The sequence below is a fragment of the Panthera tigris genome, chromosome C1 (genome assembly GCF_018350195.1).
Source record: "Panthera tigris isolate Pti1 chromosome C1, P.tigris_Pti1_mat1.1, whole genome shotgun sequence".
NCBI classification, from domain to species: domain Eukaryota; kingdom Metazoa; phylum Chordata; class Mammalia; order Carnivora; family Felidae; genus Panthera; species Panthera tigris.
The window spans coordinates 193,515,729-193,537,876 of NC_056667.1; the positions used below are offsets into that span (position 1 = coordinate 193,515,729).

Sequence of the window (22,148 nt, forward strand, 5' to 3'; positions counted from 1 at the left end):
CAGAAAAAAATTCCAGTGATGATTTAATTTGTGCTAGCATAACTCAGTGTTTACTTCTGATTTCATGACTACACAAAGATAAAAAAAAATCTGCTTTTGATTAAGGCTCGTTTGAAGTAGTTCTGAAAGGATATACCAAAATCCAAGTCCAAGGATTGCCAAAAAAAGAAATATATAAATAAAATCATTTAGTTACTTCACGTCTACATTCCCAAAGAAAGGAAAAGCCCTAGTTGTTGCTGAGTTTTTATAAAGGTTATAAATTATACACACCCTGTGATTAAAGCTTTCTGAACTAATTTTACAGAAAATTAGCAGATTATATCTATGCTGCAGCTTCTGTTCTTAATTTAACTTAACTAAAATGTTTATTTTCCTCATTAAAGACCATAAATGTATCAAATGTTTCCAATTATGTTTGCCAAAATGATAAATGTCAAAGTCAGTTTGAATACTAATTTGATAAATTTCCCTTTAGATAGTATGTATTTACATTAAAATTAGAATAGAAAAAGTTTTTTTTAAGTTTATTTATTTTTGCAAGGAAGAGAGAGTGTGTGTGCACAGGGAAGCAGCAGAGAGAGAGGGAGAGAGAGACAGAGAGAGAGAGAGAGAGAGAGAGAGAGAGAGAGAATCCCAAGCAGGCTCTGCACCATCAGCACAGAGCCCAATGCAGAGCTTGATGTGGGGCTTGATGTGGGGCTTGAACTCACCAACCATGAGATCATGACCTGAGTCAAAGTTAGACACTTAACCAACAGAGCCACTAGGAAAAAAAAAAAAACAAATCAAACCAAAACAAAACAAAAAACAAAAAAAACCTAGAAAAAACTAAAAAAACTGAAAACAAAAAGAAAAAAATCTAAAAACTAGAAAAAGTTTTTAGAAGCCCATAGCATCCATATTCTCAGATTCAGAACTAAACCAGACCTGTCTCCATATAGTAAAACTTCTTTAAGTAAGTTTTATAAACTGAAAATATTGTTAAATTAGAGGAAAGGTTTATTTTCTAGAGCGATGACGAGAAATGTCAAGGGGAAGAGGGAAAGAAGAGATTATGGAAGTGGAGAAAGAAATATAGAAGAGGATGCTGCCTACTGACAAACCAGTACTGCTCCAAACTAATAAGAATATTCATGTGTAAGAGAGTAAAAAAGGGTGCATTTAATTTCTTTGGAAGGAAATAAAAATTATATCTGGAAAAAATTATTACTTTTAACTTGTTTTTTAGAGAAAATAATCAAATGCTTAAGATATGACAACTTAGATCTTTTTCATGTGCAAGTTTTTTCCTAAAGTGCCTTTTTTTTTACTTTTAAAAAGTGATATTTTTAAAAGAAGACATATAAATGACCAACGGTATATGAATAAATGCTCACTGTCACCAGTCATCAGGCAAATACAAATCAAAACCACAAGGAGATACCACCTCACACCTGTGAGGATGGCTATTAACAAAAAACAAAGGCCAACAAGTGTTGGTGAGAATGTCGAGAAATTGGAACCCCTGCACACTGTTGGAGGGAATACAAAACAGGGCGGCTGTGATGGAAAATAGTATGGAGGTTCCTCAAGAAATTAAACAGAACTACCACATATCCTAAAATTCCACTTCTAGGCATTTATTGCAAAGAATTGAAATCAGGACCTGCAAGCGATATTAGCACTCACATGTTCATTGCAGTATTATTCACAATAGCCAAGATGTGGAAACAACCTAAGCGTCCACGGACAGACGAATGTATACGGAAAATGGAATGGAATACTAGTCAACCTTCAAACAGAAGGAAATTCTGCAATGTGTGACAACTTGGATGGACTTGAACATTCTGCTACGTGAAATAAGCCAGTCACTGAAAGACAAATACTACATGATTCCTACCTATAATGAAGTATCTAAAATAGCCGAATTCACAGAATCTAAGAGGTATGATGGTTGTCAGGAACAAAGGAAGGGGATAATGGGGAATTATTAATCAATGGGCATAGGGTTTCAGTTAAGCAAGATGAATAGGCCTTAGAGATCTGCAGCACAACGTTGTACCTACACTTAACAGTACAGCATGGCGGGGCGCCTGGGTGGCTCAGTTGGTTAAGCATCTGACTCTTGATTTCGGCTCAGGTCATGATCTCACAGTTCTTGGGTTCAAGCCCTGCATCAGGCTCTGTGCTGATAGTGCAGAGCCAGCTTGGGATTCTCTCCCTCCTCTCTCTCTGACCCTCCCCTGCTGACATGCACGTGTACTTTCTCTCTCTCTCTTTCAAAATAAATAAACATTTAAAAAAATACAGTATGCGACACATAAAAATTTATGAAGAGGGTAGATCTCATGTTAAATGTTCTTGCCAGAGTAAAATAAAATAAAATAAAATAAGATAAAATAACTAATAGCCAATGCAAATTAAAGGAAGAATAATAACCTATTTTCTATGCATTATGTTAGCACAAAGTTTAAAAAGCAAGAACATTCATAGTTTAGGAGGATAAGTTATCCTCAGACTTTTTTCATTTGAGTAAGAGTTGCTACTAACTGGAGAAAATGATTGGGCAATGTATTAAAATTTAAAATGTGCATATTTTTGAAATAGCAATACTACTTTTGGAACTCTGTCCCACTGTAATTGAAAACACATGTATCTAAGACAAACGCATAAAGGTGTTCTGTCGCAGCATTCATTGCTTGTCATAGCAAAAAAGTAGAAATAACCGGATTATGGTTAACCAATAAAATACAATATTCAACTATAACAAAAGTGATATTAGTCCTGTAAAATGATTCAAATAAAGCCAAGTTTTATTATATACTGATCTCTTCCCTTTCTTTAAAAGCGATAAAATCCTTTCTTTAAAAGGTTATCAGGTGGGCTGATAACCTGAAGCTGTTTCATCTGGTTGAACACACTCTGTAGTCAGCTGACAAATGCAAAGATTTTGCATCTCTTTTCCCTCTACACTCAATGCACAAAGTACAGTAAAGAAATTTTCCTTTTTCTTCACATCATCCAGAAGTGCGTACCACAACAGCCATACTCACTTTGTAATCGGGTACTCCCACATGTATCCCCAGGCTCCATGGAGCTGGACACAGTCATAAGCTACAGTGTTTTGTAACTCACTTGCCCTGGATGACCAAAATAAAAAGCAGAAAAGGAACATTTGAAATGGATTTTCGCGAGGTGCTTCACAATCAGGAAACAAATAATTTATGACTGTTTAAATACATACATTTATCAAACAATTACAATTAGACATATTAGCCAACAAGAGAAGACTGATATAAATTACATATGCAATAAACTTCTGGAAAATTTTCATGTAATGAATACTTTCTGCATCAGTTGGTTCTGGCTGGGTTTTTGTTAAAGCTAGAAATAAAAAATGGAAAGCATAGTCTATTAGGTTTTGGGCTACTTTAGGGTTGAGAAGGACATAATAAAAACTTGAATTTTGTCTAATTTATTTAAATTCTCCATATAATCTCAGTTAAATGTACAGTTATACAGCCATCTATTTTCTTTTGCCTTGTGATATGTCTTTTTCTCCAAAGATGCCACTTCTACCCGAAAATTGCAATTCTGAATTTCAGTAACTGTGAAAAAAATTTTTTAGAGTTTTTCAGAAATAAACTGAAAGTAAAAGTAAAAACCTAAAAAGTACTATTAAAGTACATACCATCATATAGGAAACTTTTAAAAGATTACTTGGGTATTATTATTCCCAAAGTATATGTATATTAATATGAAACACTTGAGAAATATTCTTGTTTGGTCTCATCACAGTAATTTTAACTACCATTAAAATTCATAAGATAACTGGTAGGGATTTTATTCATCTCAACATAAAAATATAAGTTCAAAATTCTTTTCACCCCATTTTTCTTTTTTTTCTTTTTTAATTAGAGATTCCTTTTCATGTTTATTTAGTTTTGAGAGAGAGAGAGAGCAAGCAGAAAAGGGGCAGAGAAAGAGGGAGACACAGAATCTGAAGCAGGCTCCACGCTGTCAGCACAAAGCCCGACATGGGGCTCAAACCCACGAACTGTGAGATCATGACCTGGGCCAAAATCGGACACTCAACCAAATGAGCCACCCAGGCATCTCATTTTTCCCTTAAAAAAATTTTTTTTTAATGTTTATTTATTTATTTTTGAGAGACAGACATAGTGTGAGTTGGGGAGGGGCAGAGAGAGAGGGAGACACAGAATCCAAAGCAGGCTCCAGGCTCTGAGCTGTCAGCACAGAGCCAAATGTGGGGCTTGAGCCCACAAATCGTGAGATCATGACCTGAGCTGAAGTCTGGCACTTAACCGACTGAGCCACCCAGGTGCCCCTCCTTTTTCTTTTTTTTTTTTTAACCTCTGCCCACAACATGGGACTTGAGCTCATGACCCTAAGATCAGGAGTTGCATGCTCTACTGACTGAGCCAGCCAGGCTCCCCTAAAAGTATTTTTCAATAATGGGAAACCTAAAGCAAAAGTAAGCATAGACACATTTGCCTATTTTAAATAATTTTTAACTCTCAGCAATAGCCAAACTATGGAAAGAGCCAAGTGTCCATTGATTGATGAATGATAAAGATGTAGTATATTTATATAATGGACTATTACTCAGCCATTAAAAATAATGAAATCTTGCCATTTGCAACAACGTGGATGGAGCTAGAGAGTATTATGCTAAGCGAAATAAGTCAGTCAGAGAAAGACAAACACCATATGATTTCACTCTTATGTGGAATTTAGATACATGTGGGAAACAGATATACATATGGGAAGGGGGGAAAAAAGAGAGAGAGAGAGGGAAGCGAACCATAAGAGACTCTTCATGATAGAGAACAAACTCAGGGATCGATGGAGGGTGGTGGGTAGGGGATGGGTTAAATGGCTGATAGGTATTAAGGAGGGCATTTGTTATCATGAACACTGGGTGTTACATGTACGTGATAAATCACTAAATTATACTCCTGCAATCAACATTATACTATATGTTAACTAATTAGAATTTAAATAAAAATTTGGGAAAAAAATAAAATAACTTTTAACTCAAGCCATAAGACAGGTGAGGATGTTTCTAAAAAGTACAGCAACAATATAATGATTAACAGGTAAGACTCAGGAGGCAACAATATTTGGAATTCTATAAATTTTTGTATTTTGCAAGTATTTTAGTGAAATATTCACTGGGTATAACTAGCTGCTTCCTCTCCTTCAATGTGAAGTAACAGTATGTCTATAAACTTGGTGTTTTTAAGAACAATGAGGTTAATAGCTATCTGAATATTTTTTTCTAAAAATGCCTTACCTAAAAAATTTTTACACTTTTCTAACTAGTCACAGGATTTGCTATAAATGTACATGTAAAATGTCTCCCCCTAAAAGAAGTTCCCAGTAATTCCACATCAGTTCCAACCTGGCAGTTTTATTATTTTGGAATCATTTCATAAAGAACTATTCTGCATACTTCTCCACTCTAGTTCTGACTGAACTGAACACAGGTTAATGAATAATGACAGGAATTTTCTTCTAAGTTATTTTTGGGCTAATGAGATATGAGAATGTTTGTTTTTAAAACAGAGGAAACCAAACCCATTTTCAGTATCTGATTTAAACTATGTTCTTGCATCTTAAAATACACAAAGGCCTTATAGGAGTCTCTTTTCAACTAACTCATCTTTAATACAATTGCTAGTCATCTTTAATACAAATGAAAGTTCTTTCCAAATTTAATAGGACACTATCCCTTTCACTTAATAGAGCATGTGCAACTTCTGATTGGATAATCAATTTTTCAGAAATTTTTCTTAGATCTGGACACATTTTAAAATCAAAAATGGAGTCTAATCTACTCATTTCAGAGATATCAAAATGTTGGCCCAGAGAGAATTGTTAATATTTTTAAGTGTATTTATTTATTTTGAGAGAGAGAGAGAGAGAGCGCACAAGAAGAGGAGGGGCAGAGAGAGAGGGAGAGTGAGGATTCCAAGCAGGCTCCAAACTGTCAGCACAGAGCCCAACTCGGGGCTCAAACTCATGAACCGTAAGATCATGACCTGAGCCAGAATTAAAAGTTGGACACTTAACCGAATGGTCACCCAGATGCCCCAACCCAGGGAGAATTAAATTTAATTATAGTTATTTAATGAAAGAATTGGGATTCAATCTCAGGACTCTAAGTGGTGCTGTTCTTTTGTGGTCTCACTATACTGCCACTCATCAGATAATTTGAAATTAAACTACTACTTGAACGAGTTAATCAGTCATCCTACTTCAATACCTTAATATCTTACTCTCTTTTTTAAATGTTTATTTATTTTAATGTTTATTTATATTTGAGAGAGAAAAAGAGAGAGAGCATGCACGCATTAGTGGGGGAGGGGCAGAGAGAGAGGGAGACACAGAATCTGAAGCAGGCTCCAGGCTCCGAGCTGTCAGCACAGGGCCTGATGTGGGGCTCAAACTCACGAACTATGAGATCATGACCTGAGCCATTAACTGCCTGAGCCACCTAGAGGCCCCAAATGTTTATCTATTTCTGAGAGAGAGAGAGAGAGAAAGAGAGAGACAGAGAGACAAAGTACAGAAAGCGTGTGTGGAGTTGGGGAGAGGCAGAGAGAGAAGGGAACAGAGGATCCAAAGGTACCTCTGTGCTGACAGCAGAGAGCCCAATGCAGGGCTCGAACTCTCGAACCTTGAGATCATGACCTGAGCCGAAGTCAGACTCTTAACTGACTGAGCCACCCAGGCGCCGCAATATCTTATTCTCAATTGCAAGCTAAAAGTTAAATCAACTTGAGTAATTTTTAGCATACTATAAATAGGCTTAATGGGGCCTTTCAGCGTTTTTTAAAAAGTTGGTTCCTACTGTTAGTTTTCATTTTCACAGCCTTCTTCTTTTAAGACCCTCAAGATTGAGTTTAAAGTTGGAAGAATTCCATAACAGTCTATGCAAACACCACATTTTAATTACTGAGGCACGCATACCAATATTTCGCCATGGCAGCAGTGGCAGAGTCCAGACGTTTCTTTTCATGCAGCTGGAGACAGCTGTCCACAAAAGCTCTGGTTACACAAATGTGTGTTTTTAATTCTGCCAGCTTATGCTGCACTGTCTTGAGTTTAAAAGAAATGAAAGGGGGAAAAAAAGTGAGCATACTAAAAGAGCACATTTTTAGTCACCTAGCATATCTAAAATTATATAATAAAAGACCTTTAGAGCAAAACAAAAGTGGAATTACTGTTTGTTTGTTTGTTTGTTTTTTTACTCTCCAAAAGAGGCAAATATTAACTAAATGGCTTAAATTTAAAACCCACAATACTCATCACCACTAAGGAAAGTTGTACTAGAAGATGGAAAAAAAAAAAAAGATAAATGATAAATAACATCTCATGTTTTAGATTAAAAAGTTTAGACCATTTAGGGAAACTGCCTGAAAACCAGCATGACTTTAATAGGTGAGCACCATCTTGTGGTATAGTCCTTTAAGTACAGCTGTTAAAAACACATTTTCCTCTGGAATCTAAAACCATGAAGAATTTCTCTCTCTCTCTCTCTCTCTCTCTCTCTCTCTCTCTCTCTGTCTCTCTTCTATTTTAGAGAGTGAGAGAGAACTGAGGAGAGGGGCAGAGAAAGAGACAGAGGGAGAGAGAGAGAGAATCTTAAGCAAGTTCCATGCTCAGCATACAGCCTGACTCAGGGCTCCATCCCACGACCCTGGGATCATTACCTGAGTCAAAATCAAGAGTGGGTTGCTCAACTGACTGAGCCACCCAGGCGCCCCCCATCCTTTTTTTTTTTAAGTATACATATTTTTTTAATTAAGTATATATATTTCTCTATTCTGATTCTTTGTTCTAGAGTAAAATAACAAAGTAACAAGCTGGAAAGACAACATTAAAAACATTAATTAAACATTATTTTATATTGGGAAGTAGTTAATCTAGATCTATAGAATGCAGTAGAAGAATGACATCAGCACTCAAGAGATCAAAGTCGTATCCTTCAGCCTCTTCCACCTCTCTCCACCCTCCCCCACTGACCCCCCTCAATAGCTAGTCTCTAACTTGAACTGAATGGTCTGGAATGGTCAACAACGTCAACATATTATACTTTCTCTTGCCAGCCACAGACAACCTATAGCAGCCTTGGAAATCATTCTATCTAGACTATTCTCAAGTGTTCTTGACTGCTTTCATTTCAATCAAATATTTTTACATTCCAGATTCTTGGCTCCCACACCTTAAATTCTGAGTTTACATTTGGTCTCTTTGGCACCAACTTTTGAACCTCCTTCAGGAAACTGACTTGATTTTGACATATTGGCTTTCCACTTTGAGTAACTCCCCAAAATACACCCCATTCTAGTTGACCTCTCAAGTTCAAGGCCCAGGACTGGTCAGCTGGCTTTCCCTTCCTTATGAAAATACAGGCAGAAACAGAGTTTTGATCATTCCGCTATGGGATTTATAAGTGAGACCTTCACTGTGGCTAAAAAAAAGCATGGAAGTTAGTGAAAAAGGTTGCACAGTTCAACTCAAACAAGACATTAATATGCCCCACCTATGTACTGGCAAGTTCAAAACCAAGATTGAGTTCCTAATAGGAAGGCTTCAGGGACCAGATTCTCATGAGGATGCTGGCCCTGCCTGCCATTCGTACTGGTTATAGCAATTCTCAAACCACAAAACTGAACCTTTCAACATCATTGTAGTGGGGACAGTTTGGGAACTTTCCATTTCTAGAAAAGGAATATAATAAGACCGTGGACCAGGCAAAACCAGGGTGTCAGGAGGAGTAGGAACTCTGAGGGACAGATTCCTCAGAGGTCTATCAATATAACTACCATACTAATGAAAAACCCAATTGACTGCCTTTCCCTTGGCTTTATTCCATCCTGTTCTAGAAACAGACAATATAGCTGGCACCTAATGGTTCTAAAACCAAACAGTAGGATGGCTGATGCCACACATTTTCCACCTCTGTATCCTGGCCTCTAATTCAGAACATGCTGGGTCACATCAAAACTTTCTTCCCCTCTCACTCTTTCCTTACATTGTCTATCTCCCTTTCTATCCATTTATATTTAATTAGGCCAAATCTCTACACAATAAATCAGCAAAGAGTTTCCCACCTCTGCCAAGATTACTCATAGAAAATCTAGAGAAAGAACAAGAAAAAAAAAGTGGGGAAATATTCTATACATTGAAAACAGATGAGTATATATTCCCTCTGAGTCGACTCCTGGCTTCGTTCAAGGACACCAACCATTATACTTCATTTGGAAGATAAGGGAGAATCTGACAAGTGTCCAGATAGTTTTGTCCTCTCCCTATTGTGATGGCACACTTGAAAATTTATGTACTATTTACAGTATGAAGGAATCAAGATCTCTAAGCCCAATTCCCTTCCATGAGAGCTGTTTTTCTGGGAATTCTGGGAGCTTCCAGAAGCTGAAGTTAAATTTTAGACCAGGATGGGCTCATTTAGAACTCTTTCTTTTAAAAGAAAAATGAAAAAAAAAATTGTTTAATGTTTACCTATTTTGAGAGAGAGACAGAGACAGAGAGTGAGCGGGGGAGGGGCAGAGAGACAGAGAGAGGGAGACACAGAATCTGAAGCAGGCTCCAGGCTTCGAGCTGTCAGCACAGATCCCAATGCAGGGCTGGAACCCAGGAATCATAAGATCATGACCTGAGCCAAAGTTGAACACTTAGCTGACTGAGCCACCCAGGCGTTAAAGAACTCTTTCTTTAATTCGCTTAGTGAGGTCCACAGGTTTGAAGAAATTAATGCCTCCAAGAGTACATAATTTACTCTCTGGGGATAAACAGATTATATTTGCATATTCTTGGCATCACATTGGGTGTTACTATATAAAATTTGTCTGGGTTCTTCACCACAGACATTGTATCTAGCTTTCAGAAATTATTGTGTAATGGGTGGTGGCTAATAATTGTACCACACATTATTAGCAAGGTGTTTTTTGTGAATGATCAACACTTGTAACACTACTTTTAAACATTCATTACTAATCGCTAATAGATAATACTACAGCTAGCATTTAAAAAAAATTCCTCAAAACTTACTAAGTGCATCAGATCAAGTCTCTTTCAGAGTTCTGAATGACATTATTCTCAGAATCATGGAATTATAGAATTGGAATACACTTTGGAGAGGTTATTCAGCCCATATTCCATTTAAACAATACTGTTAATTGTACTGTAATATATTATGATTCAAATATAAAATATAACATCTTCGGTTTGCTACCTAATTTTATAATTAACCCCACACTCAAGGTCTTAAGAACAGGATAATTACATTTTGGAGGAATGTAAGGAAGAAGTATCCTTTTTTTTTCCTCTCCTATCCTTTTCATAATATTCTGTGCCCTTAGACTCAAGAGCACATCCCACACAGGAAATAACTAAAGTTTGTCTTAGAAAAGAACATTACATTTTCACTTCATCGCCCATGGGTGAGGGAAGTGAGGAAAGAAAAAAGGTCTATCTACTTTCAATTTCTGGGTAGTAAAACTAGGATAGGAGTTAAGAGTGTACGTTCCAGGACCGCCTGAGTGGCTCAGTCAGTTAAGCGTCCAGCATCGGCTCAGGTCACGATCTCAGGGTTCCTGGGTCCCAGCCCCGTGTCGGGCTCTGTACTGACAGCTCGGAACCTGGAATCTGCTTCAGATTCTGTGTCTCCATCTCCTCTGCCCCTTCCCAGCTTGTGCTTTCTCTCTCTCTCTCTCTCTCTCTCTCTCTCTCTCTCTCTCAAAAATAAACATTTGAGGTGTCTGGGTGGCTCAGTCGGTTAAGCATCTGACTCTTGGTTTTGTCTCAGGTCATGATCTTCCAGGTTTGTGAGTTCGAGCCCCTCATCGTTGGGATCTGCGCCGACAGCAGGGAGCTTGCTTGGGATTCTGTCTCCCTCTCTCTCTGCCCTTCCCCCACTCACGCTGTCTCTGTCTCTCTCAAAATAAATAAATAAACCTAAAAAATAAACATTAAAATTTAAGAAAAGATTTTTAAAAAAAGTGTAGTTTTCAGAGCTATAATGTCTGTGTAATCTTGGGAAACTTGCTTAACCTCTCCATGCCTCAATCTCTTTATCTGTAAAATGAAGGTAAAAAGAATGCTTATAAAGAGAGTTGTGAAGAAAAAACCAAGATAATCCATTTAGCACAGTGTCTAGTACATGGGAACAATGTAACAAATCAGTCATTATCATTATTTAATAACTGAATTTTACCATTTTATTATCTATTCCATGGAAAAATCATAAGATTTGACATCAAATATCTCCATATTTGAATGGATGAAAAGGAATAAAAATCTTATAATAATTGCAACTTAAGTATGGTTAGGTCTCCATTCTACAAAGAAAATGATTTTTTTGTGAAATGCACCGAAATGGTCAGAAAGGCCCCAAATGTTCAAAATTCAAGCATAACAAAGATAAAGGAAACTGAATAGTTAAATGATTGTAAAATGACATTTGGCTAAGTATAATACAACATTTAAAGGTCTTCTATTTCATATTAATAACTGGAACAATAGTATACCAAGCTCTAGAATAGGAGGTGTAACCATATATTGGTCATTCATCTTCTTTGAATACATTCCTAGATTGACTATGAAAACATTCAAAGATCTTTATTTCAGTACAGCAGAAAGATTAGAAGAAATATCCCAGAAATCTGAGAACATAATAAATTTACTTGAAAAACCAGACTACAGGTAACGTAGTACACTGGTGGAAGTGATACTACTGCCACCTAGTGACAGTTTGGTAAACTCCCTTTGAAAGACGGTAGTGCTTCATAAAATAGCGCTCGCTTTGAAAAAGATTAAAACTATATTCTCTCTTTTTGCTGTCAAAGTGTATGTATTTATTTAGTAAATATTAGTCAAATACACATATTACAGACTTTTTTCTTCTCTGGGAAAACATTATACCAGTTTCCTATTTCCTTTATGGTCAAATGTCAAATCATATTTAACGTTCTGAGCTATAAACAACCTGGGTAATATCATAGTCATCTTTATTGTAATTTAATATGAATTCCATAAAAGGAGATGTAGATTTCCAAGGGGATGGAAAATATGCCTATTTGATTTACTTTTTATAGTGTCCATAACAGGGCCAAAGGCGTGAGGTGGTGATGGTTGGTTTTCAGAAGCAAAAGCTATTACAGGCACACTTTGTTTTATTGCTCTTTGCAGATGTTGCATTTTTTACAAATGAAAGGTCTGTGGCAAATCTGTGGAGCAAGTCAATTGGTGCCATTTTCCCAATAGCATTTGCTCACGTGTCTCTGCGTCGTATTTTGGTAATTTTCACAGTATTTCAAACTTTTTCACTATCATATTTGTTATGGTGATCAGTGATCTTTGATGTTACTCGTCTTCTCGTTTTGAGGCACCATGAACCACGCCCATATAAGATGGCGAATTTGATCGATACATGTGCGTGTTCTGACTGCTCCACTGGCCAGCCGTTCCCCATCTCTCCTTCTCCTTGAGCCTCCTTATTCCCTGAGACCCAACAATACTGAAATGAGACCAATTAATAACCCTACACTGGCTTCTAAGTGTCCAAATGAAAGGAAGAGTCACACGTCTCTCACTTTAAATCAAAAGCTAGAAACGACTAAGCTTACTTATGTCAAAAGCCAAGATAGGCTGAAAGCCAGGCCTCTTGTGCCAGTTAGCCATGCTGTGAATGCAAAGGAAAAGTTCTTAAAGGAAATTAAAAGTGCTACTCCAGTGAACACATGAATGATAAAAAAGTGAAGAAGCCTTATGCTGATATGGAGAAAGTTGTAGTGGTCTAAATAGAAGCTCTAACCAGCCACAACATCCCCTGAAGCCAACACCTAATCCAGAGCAAGGCCCTAACTCTCTTCAATTCTATGAAGGCTGAGAGAGGTAAGGAGCTTGAAGAAGTCTGAAGTTGGCAGAGGTTGGTTCATGAGGCTTAAGGAAAGAAGCCGTCTCCATAACGTAAATGTGCAAGGTGAAGCAGCAAGCGCTGATGCGGAAACTGAGGCAGGCTATCCAGAAATTCTAGCTAAGATAATTAACAAAGGTGGCCACACTAAACAACAGATTTTAAATGTAGATGAAACAGCCTTACATTGCAAGAAGATGACATCTAGGACTTTCACAGCTAGGAAGATGACAATACCTGGCTTCAAAGCTTCAAAGGACAGCTGACTTTCTTATTAGGGGCTATTGCAGCTGGTGACTTTAAGTTGAAGCCAATGTTCACTTACTATTCTGAAAATCCTAGGGCCTTTAAGAATTATGCTAAATCTACTGTGCCTCTGCTCTAAAACTGGAACAATAAAGTCTGGATGACAGTACATCTATTTACAACGTGTTTGGCTTATTGCATATTTTAAGCCCACTATTGAGATCTACTGCTCAGGAAAAAAATTCCTTTCAAATATTACTGTTCGTTGACAATGCACCCGGTCACCCAAGAGTTCTGACTGAGATGGACAATGAGATTAATGCTGTTTTCATGCTTGCTAAGACAACATCCATTCTGCAGCCCATGCATTAAGGAGTAATTTTGATTTTCAAGTTGTATTATTTAAGAAATACATTGTATAAGGCTGTAGCTGTCATAGATAGTGATTCCTCTAGTGGATCCAGGCAAAGTAAATTGAAAACCTTCTGGAAAGAATCTACCATTCCAGATGCCATGAAAAACATTCATGATGCATAGGAAGAGATTGAAATACTAACAATAACAGGAGTTTCAGAAGTTGATTCCAACCCTCCTGGATGACTCTGAGGGATTCAAGACTTCAGTGGAGAAAGTGACTGTGGGATGTTGTGGGAATAGCGAGAGAATTAGAATCGGGAGCCCACGGGTGCCTGGGTGGCTCAGTCAGTTGAGTGTCCAACTCTTGATCTTGGCTCAGGTCATGATCTCGCAGTTCATGGGACTGAACCCCACATTGGGCTCTGCGTTGACAGCTTGGGATTCTCTCTCCCTCTCTCTCTCTGCCCCTCCCCTGCTTGTGCACACACCTCTCTCTCTCTCTCTCTCAAAAGAAATAAGCTTAAAAAAAAAAAAAAGAAGTGGAGCCTGGAGATACGACTGAATTGTCACAATCTTATAATAAAACTTTAATTGATGAGGAGTTGCTTCTTATGGATGCATAAAAAAAAAGTGGTTTTCTTGAAATGGAACTACTCCTGGGGAAAATGCTGCGAAGATTGTGGAAAAGAAGACAAAAGATACAGAATATTACATAAATTTAGTTGATAAATTTAGTTGATAAAGCATCAGGTTTGAGAGGATTGATTTCAATTTTGAAAGAAGTTCTACTGTGTATAAAATGCTATCAAACAGCACTGCATGCTACAGAGAAATTGTTTGTTGAAGGAAGAGTCAGTTGATGTCGCAAGTTTTGTTGTTGTCTTTTAAAAAAGGCACAGCCACCCAGCCTTCAGCAACCACCACCCTGATCAGTCAGCATCCATCAACATGAAGGCAAGACCCTCCATCAGCAAAAGATTACCACTCACTGAAAGGTAGATGATGGCTAGCACTTTTTAGCAATAAAGTATTTTTTAATAAAGGTATGGACACCATTTAGACATATTGCTATTGCACACTTAACAGACTACAGTATAGTGTAAACACAACTTTTATATGCACTGGGAACACAAAAATTTCATTATAATCGCTTTATTGTGATATTCTGGAACAGAACCTGCAATACTTCCGAGGTATGCCTATAACGCACTTTGGGTAAAGTTCCGAAAGTCACAGAGTAATACCACTTCGTATTGCTAGCAGCTTATAGTGTGTATTTTCAGAATCACACCTATCAAATTACATTTCAGCATCTAACCTTTAGAAGGCAGTCAATACATATTTGCTCAGTGAAACAAAATGGAATAAGTTATGTATATCACTATTTCTCAAAGGGAGACTCTTGGCATTTTGAGTGAGACAATTAGTTGCTATAGGAAACTATCTCTGAATTACAGGACATTTAACCATACTGGCCTCCAGAGCACTAAATACCAAACACACCCCCAGTTGCTGTGTACCCCACCTCCTGAGGGGTTCTAAATGCCTGAGGGGAAGAGGGCAATCACTGAGAATCACTCATAGGTATAAATTAATGATATGCAAATTAAAAGGAATTTACAGTATAAAATCCTCACTCTGTTTTTGTATAAAGTCAATTCTTCTCACTATTTTTTAAATGTTTATTTATTTGTTTTGAGAGACAGAGAGAGAACACGAGTGGGGGAGAGGCAGAGAGAGAGAGGGAGAGAGAATCTCAAGCAGGCTCTGCACTGAAGTGTGGAGCCTGACCCAGGGCTCGAACTCCTGAACTGCAAGATCATGACCTCAGCCCAAATCAAGTATTAGATGCTTAACTGACTGAGCCACCCAGGCACCTCTAAAATCCTTACTCTTTTTAAAAATTTTTTTATTATTTTTTCCTTTAAGTTTATTTATTTATTTTGAGACAGACGGAGCACAAGCTGAGGAGGGGCAGAGAGAAAAAGAGAATCCCCAGCAGACTCCGCAGGGTCAGTGCAGAGCCTGATGTGGGGCTTGAACTCACAATACTGTGTGATCGTGACCTGAGCCGAAGTCAGATTCTCAACCGACTGAGCTACCCAGGCAACCCTAAAATCCTTACTCTTAAGGAAATCACAATTTAGGAAAGTCAAGTCATACTGCTTTTTTAAAATGTTTTCTAAAGTGTGTGCCTCATGTTTACAGATTCAGAACAACTATTTTTGGATCTGTTATGCCAATAAGAAAGTTAGGATCTAAAGAAGCTTTTTCAGAATGGAAAAAAGTTACTTTGATGAACAACGGAATAGGTTCCCTTTATTGGAACAAAATAGAAGATGACATTACATAAGGCAAAAATAGCAAACTGTAATGAGTGCTAAATTTGCCAGGCAATATTCTGACCACTTTGTGTATATTATCTCAGCTAATCCTCACAGCAATTCTATAAGGTAGCTACGGATATCATTCACATCTTGCAAACAAGAAAATGTTTCCTAGAGAGATCACACAACCTGACTAGACCACGGAGATCCAAGTAGCTGAGCTAGCTGAGCTAGGACTTAAAAATGACTGAAGTTAATTCCATAAAGCTGGTCCTCAAAGGCTACCAAAGTGTTTCATCTCTGCCTTGCCCTTCACAAAGCCCTTCATAAGCCATTCCACTTGAAACTGTTTAGGTAGATTTCCAACTCCAGGTTTTTTGCTGGCAAAATGTTGAAGCAACTTTATGGCTAAATTGTTTATAAACTTTTCTTTCATTTAAGAAGAAACTAGAGTCTAATATTTGATTGGCATGGTTAGTGATTATGGCCACCTTATGCTGAGTTTTTTGGCAAATACCTTAAACTTCCTTGCAAAACCTTAAACAATCATCCACCTTCTCTGTGTGTGATCATCAACAGCTAAATCCTTCTAGTAAATCTAAAACACAAAAAAGCAGAAGGTACCACTATACACCCATAATCATTAACCTTATCTGAGTCCTCAATACTGCTCACAGCCTTATTATATTTCTCTAGTTAGTTCAGTCTCTTACTTTGAAAGGGTATTTCAAATATTCCTCTCTCTCCATGGACACCTGCATGCCCCCTTCACTCACCTCTTTTTCAAGAGCTGAGTTTCCCTATGTTATTTAAGGAAAATGGAAGTCTTCATAAAGAGCTTTTGCAATTTTCTACCAACAGAGCTAAGTGTCTGACTGAACCCATACCCATTCTTTCCTCTTTTCTTCCCGTTACAACGGAGGAAACACCTCTGCGGTGGAGGTGGGAAGGACTACCTTTCCATATGCTTTCGCACCCACACCCTGATTCTTTCTCAAATATCATAGCAGTTGTCTTCTTCATATCTACAATCTTTCTTTCTTTACTAAATCCCTTCTCTAGGTATTAAAACATGCTCCCAGGGGCACCTGGGTGGCTCAAGTTGGTTAAGAGTCAGCTCCTAACCAACTTCACCTCAGGTCATGATTTGAGGTTTGTGAGTTCAAGCCCCACGACGGGCTCTGCGCTGACAGCTCAGAGCCTGAAGCCTGCTTCAGCTTCTATGTCCCCCTCTCTCTCTCCCCCTCCCCTGCTTGCTTTCTCTCTACCCCTCTCCTGCTTGCTCTCTCTCTGTCGCTTAAAAATAAACATTAAAAAGTTTTTTTAAAAAGTGCTTCCAGCATTCTTATCCTAGTAATAACAAAAAACCCTTAAATCTTACAAATATGTCACTTGACCCCAAGATTCTACCTGTCACCCGCCATCCTCTTCTTACTCCCTAGTAACCTACCTACCATTCACAGCCAAACTCAGGAAAGAGCTGTGTGCCATCAGTATCTTTACTTCCTCATTTCCATTTACCCCTTTACTTACTCTGGCCTGGTGCAACCACACTCTAGTCCGTTATCAGCTCCCTATTGCGATGCCCAATGGGCACTCTTGATTCTCATCTTGTTTTCCCTTTAAGCGACCTGTAGCCCTACTCCTGCCTACTTGAAATCTCCTTTTCTCTTGGCTTCTATGACCCTACTTGCTTGATTTGCTTTTTTCTTTCTAGTCCTTCATTCTGTGTTGTCTTTGCTGGTTTTTCCCTACTAGTCCCCCTTTAAATACTAAATTTTTCTCAGGACTCTGTCCTAGGACTTCTTATCTTACTCTCTACTCTTTATCCCTCAATGGTCTCATCCACCTCAATGGATTCTAATACCACCTCTATGAGAGTTATTCCATATTTGTGTTTAGATGAGGAAACTGATGTCGCTCAATACTAAATCATGACAATAAGCTTACCTGTAGATGTGCAACTGTTTTCCCAAAAGCTTTTCTTTGTCTAACGTAATTCCTGGTTTCTTCGAACATGAATTCACTGGCTGAAAGTCCCATTTCAGCAATCAGTAGCCTTTCCTATAACCCCAAATTAGGTCTTAAGCATCATTCTAATTCCACAAGATTTTGATGATAATAAATTCAATAAATAATCGTTATAAAACTCCTAAAAGTTAATTTATTTCTTAATTCTATAAGAAAATGCTCCCATAGATTTATAAGAATATTGGACATAGCCATAGTAATTCTTTAAAACAAATCCTTTATTTTTATAAATGTCTGTCTTTACTACATATACATATATACATAATTTATTTAATTCCTTCATCAGTCATCTATGAGAAAAGAAATATGAAATTGTTGACTTTTATTTATTGATCTCTGCACACTGCATATTCTAATAGGTCTATGGAAATCAACCTTTTAAAGTGGATAGGTTAAATTCTGCCTACTAGTATCCATGGTCAGTTTAAATCCATCTTGCTGGTGATTTTTCTATTCTGTTCTATTTCCATGGCAGTATTCCTAACCTTGTCCCCAATTTAGCCCAGGCTGTGGCAGTCACTAGACAAATGCACCTATGTTTCTATGCTGGCACGTGAGGTTCAACAATCACGTAGGCACTACACTCCAAAAACACAGATGTGAGAGCTAACTATGATGGACTAAAACTTTTCAGTATGATGATTCCCTGGTATCATTAAAAAAAAAAAATCCTGCCAAATATTTTGGCTGATATTTCCTTACAAGGAGATAAGAATTCTTGACTTGTAGCTAAGAAGCTAAAATCATTCTAAGAAGGTATCACAGAACTAAAATACCTAATTTTCCTACTCATTTATAAGCTTTGATTGGATATCCTTGAGTTCAGTTATTTACTTATCTAGGCTACAAAACTCGGGTTTTTTGTTGGTTGGTTGGTTGGTTTATGTAGGCTCCACACCCAGCACAGAGCCCAACGTGGGGCCTGAACTCATGACCCTGAGATCAAGATCTGAGCTGAGATTAAGAGTCAGATGCTTCACTGACTGAGCCATCCTGGCACCCCAAGAAGTCAGGGTTTTTTTCAACTTTAACTTTACTCAAATGATTGGCTATGTCATAAGTTTTATATGCACGAATTTACATAGTTCTATTTCATACCACTTTATTAACTAATCAAAAGATGGAATATTTAATAATTCTGACCTGTGGAAGTTCTTGCATGAGGTGATAGAAGCCTTTATTCTCTTCTCCAAGTAGGGCACTAGCTGGTAACCGTACATCTTCAAAGAATAATTCTGCAGTATCCTAAGGGATCACACAATTAAGTACAGAATGATCTCACTTAAATCTCCCAACACTCTAATGAGGTGACTATTATTTCCATTTAAGAAAACAAAAACAAGAACAAAAGAAACTGGAAGCCAAGTTGGAGTAGTTAATGAATACATCTAGTAGGTAATAAACCATGGATTCAAACCCAGATCCATTTGATTCTAAAAATTTGTGGCTTTCCCACTGCAATACACTGTCATTTTTCTTTTTGGTAATGAAAAAGCTACCAAATAATTACCAAATAATAGAAAAATATTTTCTGCTTTTATTCCATAATTTTCTTCAATCAATTTAATAGAAGGTCTATTAACATATAATTTTGCCATTTCTGAAGCAGATATTCAAAATATGCTGATTCACTTCCACTGCTGAACAACAGAGATAATTTGGATAAATGGAATAAATCTCTCTTACCATTTCTTTTCTTTTTTTCTTTTTAACATTTGTTTGTTTGTAGAGAGCAAGCACAAGAGGGGGAGGGACAGAGAGAGAGTGGGAGAGAAAGAATCCCAACCAGGCTCCGTGCTGACAGCACAGAGCCTGATGCAGGGCTCAAATTCACAAACTGTGAGATCATAACCTGAGTTGAAATCAAGAGTCAGAAACTTAATCAACTGAGCCTCCCAGCACCCCTCTCTTTCCATTTCTGAAAAGCATATTTTAGGAATCTGGCATAGGAAGGTATGATTTGCTATATGTAGTTCTATAAAGTATATTTGAGTACATGCAATTATTTATAATTAATAATTCATATTGTGACTTACCTGGGCTTTTAGTCCCATTTTATGTAGCTTTCGTCCCTTGATAAATCCTTTCATTCCATTTTCCACCAGAAAAAGGCTAATGCCATGGGCAGGAGAGTGAGCTTCACGATTTGTGATTGCCACTACGATCACAATGTCACTTAGCTGCCCATTACTGATGAATACCTGCAAACCCCAAATTTACTGTGACACTTCACAATAAACCAGGTCGATGTTTAAGTCATGGTGGGAGGAAAGTATATTCAAGAAGACTAAACCAGACAAGACACGCTTTATGCCTCTCTTTGTACTCTACCCAAATATCTTCAGTGTTGATTATTCATATATGAGGTTATTAAAAAGTACAGGGAAAACAACCCATTGCTTCAAAGAATGAAGTCAGTACATTTTCATTCCATAATTAATACTGTAAATAATGAACAGAGCTTATTATGTCTTTTCTAAATTAAAGCAAAATACTCTATGATAACTATATGATAAACTATATTTTAGAAAGAAACTGCAGATGAGAAAAAGGAATCTGTTCTAAATGGCAACATTAAAGTATTTGTACTCTCACAACAGTTTTTGCAAAGGCATGGATTTGATTTTGATGATGGATGGCCTACTTCTTTCCAAATGGCCTCAATAAGGAGATAATGATTAAAGAGGGATAAAATAACATACTAAATAAGAGATATTAGATTACCAGATGATATTTATTTATCAAACAAATATACCCAGCACAAATTATTAACTTATTCTGTGCCTTTCTTGGGTCACCTCAAGCACTTCCATGGCTTTAATTACCATCTATCTGCTAATGACTCCAAATCTTTAAGTGAAATTTCTTGCTAAGTTTCAGACCTGTATACCTACCTGCCTCTGGAGAGTCCACCTGATGACTCATGGGTAGAACATATCTTTTCCTACCCTTAACTCTTAACTAATCTTGAGTATAAATCTATTTTTCCTATCTCAGTGAATGGTGCCAAAAAAAAAAAAATCATGTTATCATCTTGCTTCATATTCAATTTGACTTCTAATTCTCTCTAATCCATTTCAATACTTTATGAATCCACTCACTTCCTTTCTCTTCTATTGCCATTACCTTATTTCGGTGCCTCATCATTTCTTAAGTTCCTACAACTGATGTCCCTGCACCTCTATTATTCATCATGATCTCAGAGACCTTTTTTACAATGCAATCTAATCATATCATTTTCATATTTTGAAATTTCTGAATAGCTCATAATAGGCCTCAGGATAAACTGTAAACCTTTAGGAGGACATATAAAACTCATCAAGAACTGGCACTAGCTTATCAGTCCAACCTTATCTTTTATCTCATTTTTCTCATTCCCTGTCCTCAAGTCAACTCCACTGAACTATTTGCTATCCTTTCTATTCTAAGGTCTTCTTTACCTATGTGTCTTCAGAAATCTTGTTTCCTCCACTGGGTGGCTGTTTCCCAACGCTGCTAGGATAAATCCTACCATTCTGGACTAAAGTCTTCCCAAATTCTCCAGGCCAGGTTAAGAGCTCCTGTAAGCACTCTGAATTCACCACCATCTTAGCATTTATCAAACTGTATTCACATGATCTATTCTTGTCTCTATCCCTTTGAAATACTAGGAGTATAAAATGGCATCGGTTACTTCTATCACCTAACATCTATGCCCTTTATAAGATTTATGTTCTCAAATCCACAGTGCTGTACATAAAAATAATGGGAAATAAGCCAATGATGTTAGTGTTGTGTACATGATAGCAAGTGAAGGCCGTGGTGGTGGCCTGGTTATAAGTGACACAACAATCAGAGACCCTCAACATTTCTCTCTACAAGGAACTCCTCAAGGGCAGGGACTGTCATCAGTGCTTAGAGTAGTGTTTGGCATATAGAAGGCTTTCAAGGATGTTTGCTGAATAAATGAGAAAAATGTGTTCCTAGAAAAAAAAATTATACATCATGGCCAATGTATTTTTTTCTATAATATTGCTTCATTATACCACTTGCTCAAAAACCTTTCAAGTCTCCCAATTTCATATTTTTCTAAGAGAATAATGACCATCTGTGTAGGTGCACAGTTGAATTGCTGAAATAGTGCTTTTCTGTTCTGAATCACATGTCCAGGGATTAGTGTCTATAAGCTCTAAATCCACGGCCTCAGACATATATTAACAGAGGTTATTATAGATAAAAGACAAACAATGGAATGAAAGGAA

At 37.3% G+C, this 22,148-nt stretch overlaps 1 protein-coding gene across 1 annotated transcript in view; it reads right to left on the minus strand.

The window, feature by feature from the left end:
• The window catches only part of ACADL (acyl-CoA dehydrogenase long chain), a 51,411-nt gene that overhangs the window by 3,403 nt on the left and 25,860 nt on the right, over positions 1 to 22,148 (minus strand). The window contains exons 6-10 of the mRNA XM_042995250.1: positions 19,944 to 20,108; positions 19,051 to 19,152; positions 17,827 to 17,940; positions 6,979 to 7,106; positions 3,036 to 3,122 (exon numbers count right to left, since the gene is read on the minus strand). Of these exons, the coding sequence (XP_042851184.1) occupies positions 3,036 to 3,122; positions 6,979 to 7,106; positions 17,827 to 17,940; positions 19,051 to 19,152; positions 19,944 to 20,108 (596 nt within the window). The remainder of the gene's footprint in view (positions 1 to 3,035; positions 3,123 to 6,978; positions 7,107 to 17,826; positions 17,941 to 19,050; positions 19,153 to 19,943; positions 20,109 to 22,148) is intronic.